Consider the following 9297-nt stretch of genomic DNA (forward strand, 5'->3'; position numbering starts at 1 on the left):
CTTAAACCGGTCAAGAGACTTGTAACGGCATAAAACACAACAAGCCCCATTGCAAGTCAGTTTGTCTCAGAGAGGAGAACAAACTATTAGGTGCAACACGAACACCCAGCACTAAGCCTGCATGTGGCTGCAGTATGAATATTCGCCTGCTATAGAATCTCTTCTCTGCAGAGCTGCTGCTGCTGCTGTCAGTAGATGTCTTGAGTGTTGAGCCTGGAGCAGCAGACAGAAACCATCAGCTCTTTTAATACTGACTGATTCTATACGACTACAACCATTGTCTGACTGACCCTCTCCTTCCTCATGTTCTAGGCTGCTCTGCGTCAGATCACAGATAAGGCTCGTGAGTTTGGAGCGGGCCCCCTGTTCAACCAGATCCTGCCACTGCTCATGTCGCCCACCCTAGAGGACCAGGAGCGCCACCTACTGGTTAAAGTGATTGACCGCATTCTCTACAAACTGGATGACCTGGTTCGGCCATATGTACACAAGGTAGGCTCAGTGTTAGAGAGGTGAACTTGAATTAGTGGATTGTGTCTTAGGAGCTAACCGACTGTTCCTTTTGTGTCCAGATTCTGGTGGTTATTGAGCCTCTACTGATTGATGAGGACTACTATGCCAGAGTAGAAGGCAGAGAAATCATCTCTAACTTGGCAAAGGTAACATGAAGCATATTGATGCCTTTTATGATCCCAAAGTTGCACACACGCTGGTTCCTGCGAACTGTTCTCTCCTGTTTGGCCAGTTCGTGGTCAGATCAGAGCTAGTCGTTCGCTAGATGAATACCAACACGAGAGCTGGCAGACCTGACAGTGCTTCCTGGTCTGTTCTCACCCTGCACCCGTTGGTTACAGTGAGATGTTTACTGAACAGATTTTAATATTTTGACTGATATTTATCATTGCCCTTGTTCAAAATTTCATTTACATTTTTACATTTCATTTCAATCAGTGTATATATAGTATATGTAGACATACTGACAAGAAAACTTGTTTTCTGACCCACCCATCTGCTCCAGACTCTTCTTAATGTGGACTTGACCATGAATTAGAAACATTTTTCTCCTTGTTACACATCTTTTTTGCTGGTAATTGACCCAGTGCAGGACTCTGCCATATACTGTCAGCTTACTTCCTAACAGTCTTGTTTTCAGCCACAACAGGAAGCAGCTGTTTACAGAGAACAAACTCTTAAAAACACCTCACTGTCCACCTGCTCAGCAGCAAACAGACACAGTCGGAGACTAACTGGTGAACATGATAGAAAATTTAGCAGCTAAATAGCCAGAGATTTCCATCAGGAGGTGGTGGAGATCAGACTATAGAGCTAACAGAGAGGGAACACTGGACTGAGATTCATCAGGTGGACACAGACATTGCTCAAATAATGTGGCTCTGATACATACCACCTGTTTGCTAACAAGGTCACTGTACCAACCAAAAAGGGGATGATTATTCAATGTTCACCCAGAACACAATCACTTATTCCAAATTTAAGTTATATGACTAGAGACATGCACAAATGTATTTTTAGTTAGCAAGCTATTACCACACTCATTTGACCTGTGTGTTCCTCCTGTCTGTTCTCAGGCTGCTGGTCTGGCTACAATGATCTCCACAATGCGACCTGACATTGACAACATGGACGAGTACGTCAGAAACACCACAGCCCGAGCCTTTGCCGTGGTGGCCTCGGCCTTGGGTATTCCCTCTCTCCTGCCATTCCTCAAAGCCGTCTGTAAAAGCAAGAAGTCCTGGCAGGCGCGCCACACAGGCATCAAGATCGTGCAGCAGATCGCCATCCTCATGGGCTGCGCCATCCTGCCTCACCTCCGCAGCCTGGTGGAGATTATCGAACATGGTCAGTCGGGTCTTTGTACTGTCAGTCGTTATCAGCAATGACCTTTAAAATACTGAATGCAATTAAGAATTACAGCCTTACCTGCAGAGGCATGGTTTCACTTCATTTTTTTTGTTTGTTTGTGTTTTTTGGGCGGACCACATCTCAGTTTAGCTGCTCCCCAGTTTCTCCGTAGCCCAATGGTCTACTTTTGCATTTGGTTGTTGTCTGCTGTGACACCTTTGCATAATCTGTGATTTTCAGACAATGCTCTGGTACTCCTGACTACTAAAGCCAGCCTCTTATGCTGTTCTAGTTACTGTGACAATGTCTACAAGTAAATGCTCTTCCTGTAGGAGCTCAATACACTGATTACACATGATCTATCGCAGATCACCTTTTATAGATTAGATGCTTTGTTCATGCACATACTATTATTTTACAGCCTAGCAATGCAAGTGTATATTGTTCTAAGTCCCTGTAGCTATAACGTTACAAATGACTCATTTGCCATGGTTAATTTGTCAGTCTAATCCTAATGCTAGAATGATTTTTAAAAGAAAATGTGCTTGAAGCTGAGGGTGAACAGAGCTCAACATTGTTCAACAAATTCTGCCCAGTGTCTGGAATTCAGTGTATTTTCACTGTGATGGTTTTGACTGTGTGATGCCACAGGTCTGGTGGATGAGCAGCAGAAGGTGAGGACCATCAGTGCCCTGGCTATAGCTGCTCTTGCTGAAGCTGCTACACCCTACGGTATCGAGTCCTTTGACTCTGTGCTCAAGCCACTCTGGAAGGGTATCAGACAGCACAGAGGAAAGGTAAGACATCAGTTCAGAACACGTTACTTTGTCGAGTTTTTGGACAGCAGGACAAACATTCAGTGCAAGATCAACACCCAGCACTTAGCCTGCCTGTGGCTACAGTGTGAATATTTGCTTGCTATAGTGTCTCCTTGGAGGGGCTGCTGCTGTCAGTAGAGGTCAGAGGAAAGACCCTTAATTCTCTGCTGGGAGCATCAGACATATTCATTTATTATTGAAGCCTACAAGCAAAAATCTGTTAGCTGAGTTCAAATTTCCATTCACTTTCTACTCTGTTTATCACCAGGGTCTGGCTGCTTTCCTCAAAGCTATCGGTTACCTGATCCCCCTGATGGATGCCGAGTATGCAAACTACTACACCCGAGAGGTGATGCTGATCCTCATCAGAGAGTTCCAGTCCCCAGATGAGGAGATGAAGAAGATTGTACTCAAGGTCAGGAAGTGAAAGTATTACTTATAATGGTACTCTTTGAATGCTCTGTGTTAGCCTCCTGCGACTCATTCTCGCCTGTTCAACCGCTGCATGGTTGCGTCAGGGCTAGTAGTTCGCTACATGAACACCAGCATGAGAGTTGGCAGAGCTGATACCTGTGTCCTCTCTGTTCTCAGCCTGCACCCGTTGGTTACATGTACAAGAAGCTTGACAGACACTGGGTGACTGGGTGTCTGGCTTAAGGGTTAAGTTTAGGCCTTAAGCCCTGGGCGGTTAAGGTTAGGGCCGGGATAATGGATTTGTGGTTTTTTTAGGGGTTGGGGTTAGGGCCATAGAAATGGAGCTAAGAGGACCAAAGACCCACGTATTGTTGATGTCATCAGTCACAAGTTTCCTTCTCTGACCTGCACTTTTCTCTCATAGGTGGTGAAGCAGTGTTGTGGCACTGATGGTGTGGAAGCTAACTACATTAAGACTGAGATCCTGCCCCCCTTCTTCAAGCACTTCTGGCAGCACAGGATGGCTCTGGACAGGCGCAACTACAGACAGGTTAGCATACAGTTCAGCTCAAAAAGGCAGTGTAGTGACTACGTAACTGGACATTGAGATGTTACTTTCTCCAAGGTTCCTAAAAATATGTCTTATCAACTTGCTGAAAGAGCATTGCCAGGACACATTTGATCACCAGATCAACATCAGGACCATGTTTAATGTTGTTTACTGATCAAAACTCAACATATTCAACCCTAATTCACTTAATCACAAAGAACAAAATGGAAGCAATATTCTTTAGCACTGTTTTATCAAAGAGTGAGGTCTGGGACAGTTGAAGTTTGGCCACCCCTGAGCGGATTGTATGGTTAATTTTGAAGTGATAAGAAGTAAATACATCCTGTACAGCAAGCAGGCATTAAAACCTGACCCTTTCTTTAAATGTAGGCAGTCACTTTTATTTCATTAGCTTAAACAACAGAAAAAGATTAAATGGGAACTTAAGAGAATTATGGAAGTTAAGACAAGATCCACAAACACTTCCTCCTGTAGACTGCGTAGAAACACTTCAAAAAAGTAAAATGAACTATTTGTAACCTTCTGTAACAATGGTAAAACCTAAGAAATGGACATGAATATCATTTATTTTTAGTTGTTTTGATATCTTTTCTTTGGTCATCTGCTAAAAGCATTTCTGAGAAAAAAATGCAAATATTTGATATGAAGCGTTGGTCCCTGAACACAGTATGAAAATGAAGCATTTGACTGAGAAGTCACTCAGGAGCTTATCAGCAAACTTCCCTACCTGCCACAAGGCATAAAAATCCCACCTGAATGGAGTGTGTGTTTTGTAAAGAGTGAAATAGTGAGATGTAAAACGGCAGAAGGACACAGACGCAAAACATTTCTTAACTTTCTCCCTGAACAGTTGGTGGACACCACAGTGGAGTTGGCCAACAAGGTGGGAGCAGCAGAGATCATTTCTCGCATTGTTGATGACCTGAAAGACGAGGCAGAGCAGTACAGAAAGATGGTGATGGAGACCATCGAGAAGATTATGGGCAACCTGGGCGCAGCGGACATCGACCACAAGCTGGAGGAGCAGCTGATCGATGGCATCCTGTATGCCTTCCAGGAACAGACAACAGAGGTGGGAGAGTTTTCCCTGTCGGAAGAATCCTATCCTTTCAGAATCTTTTAGTTTTATTAATGTCATGCCTTGTGCTTTTTCTCCAGGACTCTGTGATGCTGAATGGTTTCGGCACAGTGGTGAACGCCCTTGGGAAGCGTGTGAAACCCTACCTGCCTCAGATCTGCGGTACAGTGTTGTGGCGTCTGAACAACAAGTCAGCCAAAGTCCGTCAGCAGGCTGCTGACCTGATTTCCCGGACTGCTGTGGTCATGAAGACCTGCCAGGAGGTACACTGAAGCCTCATGCGCACACACATGTTCAATGACCCAAACTCTCACTTCAAACACTAATGCATGTTTTCCTTGGCTGTTGCTGCAGGAGAAGCTGATGGGTCACTTGGGTGTGGTGCTGTATGAGTACCTGGGAGAGGAGTACCCTGAGGTGCTGGGGAGCATTCTGGGAGCACTGAAGGCCATTGTTAATGTCATTGGTATGTCACCTCAATACATCACCACCCCTGCTTTGCCTTGTTGGTTGAGTTTTTAGTTGGTATAGTGAGTTTAGAAAGGGAACCATGACTAGCTAAGAGATCATTTCCCTGCCTTTTGCAGGTATGCACAAGATGACCCCACCAATCAAAGACCTGCTTCCCCGTTTGACTCCCATTCTGAAGAACAGACATGAGAAGGTGCAGGAGAACTGTATCGACCTGGTGGGCAGGATTGCTGACAGGTTGGTAGTGGAAAGTATTAGACTGAAGCTGTGTACATCTCTTTTCCACTTGACAATGTCATCCCACCGTCTTGTGTTTGTTAGGGGTGCTGAATATGTGTCGGCCAGGGAGTGGATGAGGATTTGTTTCGAGCTGCTGGAGCTGCTCAAGGCTCACAAAAAGGCCATCCGCAGAGCCACTGTCAACACATTTGGTTATATTGCCAAAGCCATCGGGTGAGTGCTTCATGTCACATTGTATTTTCAGTATTTCCCCACGCTGTGGGAATGCTGTTGTTTTACGAGTCAGCTTCCTTTCTGAACACCAACAGACCTGCAGCAAACACTGCTACAACGTCTCATGCTGGCTAATTGTTAAATGAACACTAAAGAATTCATTATGTTCAACTGGTTAATGCATCTATCCATTTTGTGCCACTTACCCTGGGCCAGGTTGTATTAATGAAATTAATTGTATCCTTAGGAGTTGTTACATACTGCTGGTTTGGCTTTTCAAACGGTGTTTAGTGTAACTCGCCACTCCAGCAGAAACTGTTGCACATTACATCACTCTAAACAAGCTCAACCCATTGTCTTTTCTCTACAAAGTTCATGCTCAACTGTCCTCTCTCCCCAGCCCCCATGATGTGTTGGCCACTCTGCTCAACAACCTGAAGGTGCAGGAGCGTCAGAACAGAGTCTGCACGACCGTGGCCATCGCCATCGTCGCCGAGACCTGTTCACCGTTCACAGTGCTGCCGGCGCTCATGAATGAGTACCGTGTGCCTGAGCTCAACGTGCAGAACGGCGTGCTCAAGTCCCTGTCCTTCCTGTTCGAGTACATCGGAGAGATGGGCAAGGACTACATCTACGCTGTGACGCCACTGCTGGAGGACGCACTCATGGACAGGTGTGTTGGAGGACAAGGTTGTCTGTTGGAGACTCATTTTGACTGTTCACATCAAATTCTTATTGCTTCCTTCTTGCATCTAATACAGTTTATTTTAATAATCATTGTATCACTGTCACAGGGACATTGTAAAAGTTTGTTTTCAGTGATTTTTGCACTTTTGATGATTTAGGAGTTTAACCCTGTGAGGCTGTATCAACCCCACAGCCACTCATTTGCCACTTTTAGTAATAATAACCTGTTAATATTTGTGTAGCAGATGCATGTATGGATTTGTTTACAACTGGATTCCAAGGGTTTAGTCAGCCCAGAGCAGCATAAAAGCAACATCCAGAGAAGTGTGAAATTATAATGTGAAGCCGTGGATCCACATGAAACCAGTTTGCTCTCAGTCCAGATGACTGTGTGACAACATATCTGGTCTGTTGAGAAACAGTCTCGGGTACAGGTTTTTGTACTTTAAATCTTTAACTTGTTTCATTTCTGCAAGAAATATCCAGAGTCAAACAGCCAACGTCGCCCATGTACTGTGCATGTGTACATAGTACACAGAGCTGTAACCATTTGGCTGTCAGGCTGCACTGAACTGTTTCAAATTTTAAATAAGACATCTGAGGCAGCAGTAACTGGGAAGGGTTAGGTCTGTATCACAGCAGTACCAGTTTCATGTCCGGTCTAGTTCTGCCAGTGACTGTTGACCCTGGACTTGTGTCGTCCTGCAGAGACCTGGTCCACAGACAGACAGCCAGTGCAGTAGTGCAGCACATGTCTCTGGGCGTCTATGGGTTCGGCTGTGAGGACTCCCTCAACCACTTACTCAACTACGTGTGGCCCAACGTGTTTGAGACGTCGCCCCATGTGATCCAGGCTGTGATGGGTGCCCTGGAGGGGCTGCGGGTGGCCATCGGGCCTTGCCGCATGCTGCAGTACTGCTTACAGGTAAGAGTGGCCAGGACCACTTTGAGAAACTCTGCATGGCTAGATCAGTGGGCTTGCTGATTTAAAATTAGGTTTTTGCTTCACTCATTTTGTACAGCATTTTTCAGACACCATTCCCACCTCGATCACACTTCATTAATGACCTTACCCAGAAGTGTGGTGCAGAAGTGTGTGTGTTGATCACACTTCATTAATGACCTTACCCCACCTGCACCACACAGAAGTGTGGTGCAGAAGTGTGTGTGTGTGTGTGTGATGCCTTGGATTTGTTGGTTTTCTCTTCCTAAGTAAAAAGGAAATTGGACAAAAGTCCCTGTGATCATTCTGCTGCTTGTACCTGCAGGGTTTGTTCCACCCGGCCAGGAAGGTGAGAGACGTCTACTGGAAGATCTACAACTCCATCTACATCGGCTCACAAGATGCCCTCATCGCACACTATCCACAGGTCTACAACGACGAGAAGAACGTCTTTGTCCGCTATGAGCTGGAGTATGTCTTGTAAATATGAATCTCTGTGCTCTTTGTTTTTGTCCTCCCTTGAGTCTGTGCAGGGCTGAGTCTGGTTTTGTTTAGCAGCTGTGTGTTGGCTTCTCCCAGGGCTCAACAGTCCACCTTCTGAATGCCAGCTGTTGATCCTGAACAGAAAACAAGCTTGAAATTAGAAAAATAAAGAAGGAGCTTTGTAGAGTCTGTACGTTTTTATTTTTTTATTTTCTGCCTTTTTCGGGTGTTCCCTGTAAGGAGTGGTTGAGGTCAGATGAGCCTTGGTAGAGGAATGCAGAGCAATGATCACATTTCAAATGTATTGATAGGTTTCTGTAGCGCCTGTGTACACCCTCCATGTTTCACACCTCCTCTGTTCTTATTCAATTATTACTTTATTTAACCCAATAAAATGTTTGTGTATAAAAATCCATTTCTTTGGATCAGTGAGTTTTTCCCCTCCATACCTGAACTGTGTCGAATATGGACATTTAATCAGATGAATGTTGCAGCCATGAGTCAGTTGTATACAAAAGCAGTAGAAATAAATATAAAGTTTGTATAGTTTTAAAAATGTCTGCATCAAAGCAGGAGAATACATAAAGCACTCTAAGGTGGTCGTCATGATTGTAAACTGGTAGATGTATTCAGAGTTGAGTGGGAGTAGTAGTAACACGGCTGTGTTTCAACTACAGGTACTTATGAAGGGGCATATAATGCAGTGTTAGGCTTCAGCAGAGGTGAAGCGGTTGGAGCATGGAGCCCTTGTTTATGCTCAACAGAGTCTGATGTAACGGAGGCAGCTGTCACTGGTTTTGGTTACATGCACAAATCCATGACCTCACAGTCCTTTTCTAAACTCTGTTTTCTTGTGCTTTAAAAGCACAGGGAAGCAGAGTTGTGCTCCCTCTATACCAATGACTGCACCTCAGGAGACCCCTCTGTAAAAATCCTGAAGTTTGCCAACGACACAACTAGTGATGTGTCATGCGCAAAAGATGCGGCTCTGAGAGCCTATGCTTTATAGTGAATCAGAAGAGCCGACTCGCATCGACTGAGACCCGACTCCCAGTTTTTTTCCTTTCGCTGCTCAGTGCTCAGCCTGAGCTCTGCTCAAGTCAGAACTTTGTTTTGATTGGTCAGCAATGGCATCGCGGCCAATCAGATGTGAGGATATAGGATCATACCATTATGTGAAAACAGAGAGGGGGGCGCTAAGAAGTGGAGCGCCCGGCGCTTCACTGCAAGTTAATTGTCTAACTAGACAGACAGAGTCTGTCTGTCAGACAGCGGTGAGGAGAGTGTGTGAGTGCTTCGTGTAGTTGCGTATTGAAACTATGAGTGACACTCGAAAGCGAAGCAGCATCTGGCTGCAGTTTAAAGATACTGGAAACAACAAAGCAGAGTGCCTTCACTGCAAAATGAAAATAACTTTAAGAGCAGGTTCCACCACAAACCTGCATAGACATATCAGAACTGTCCATCCTACAGTGCAGTTAGAGGAGAGAGGGCAAGCTAGCACACCGTCTACTGA

The 9297-nt window shown here is 45.1% G+C and overlaps 1 protein-coding gene across 2 annotated transcripts in view; it reads left to right on the forward strand.

Annotated features, from left to right (window-relative positions):
* The window catches only part of sf3b1 (splicing factor 3b, subunit 1), a 19788-nt gene extending 11592 nt beyond the window's left edge, over nt 1-8196 (forward strand). For both annotated transcript variants that reach the window (XM_020621695.1, XM_020621696.1), the window contains 14 exons: nt 313-492; nt 573-659; nt 1590-1860; nt 2515-2660; nt 2950-3096; nt 3520-3645; nt 4517-4738; nt 4825-5007; nt 5099-5210; nt 5332-5452; nt 5537-5668; nt 6069-6341; nt 7064-7280; nt 7624-8196. In XM_020621695.1, coding sequence (XP_020477351.1) covers nt 313-492; nt 573-659; nt 1590-1860; nt 2515-2660; nt 2950-3096; nt 3520-3645; nt 4517-4738; nt 4825-5007; nt 5099-5210; nt 5332-5452; nt 5537-5668; nt 6069-6341; nt 7064-7280; nt 7624-7782 — 2376 coding nt within the window. In that variant the 3' untranslated portion in view covers nt 7783-8196. The remainder of the gene's footprint in view (nt 1-312; nt 493-572; nt 660-1589; nt 1861-2514; nt 2661-2949; nt 3097-3519; nt 3646-4516; nt 4739-4824; nt 5008-5098; nt 5211-5331; nt 5453-5536; nt 5669-6068; nt 6342-7063; nt 7281-7623) is intronic.
* Nucleotides 8197-9297: the final 1101 nt, after the last annotated feature.

This window comes from Monopterus albus, unplaced genomic scaffold (assembly GCF_001952655.1).
Source record: "Monopterus albus unplaced genomic scaffold, M_albus_1.0 scaffold266.1, whole genome shotgun sequence".
NCBI classification, from domain to species: Eukaryota; Metazoa; Chordata; class Actinopteri; order Synbranchiformes; family Synbranchidae; genus Monopterus; species Monopterus albus.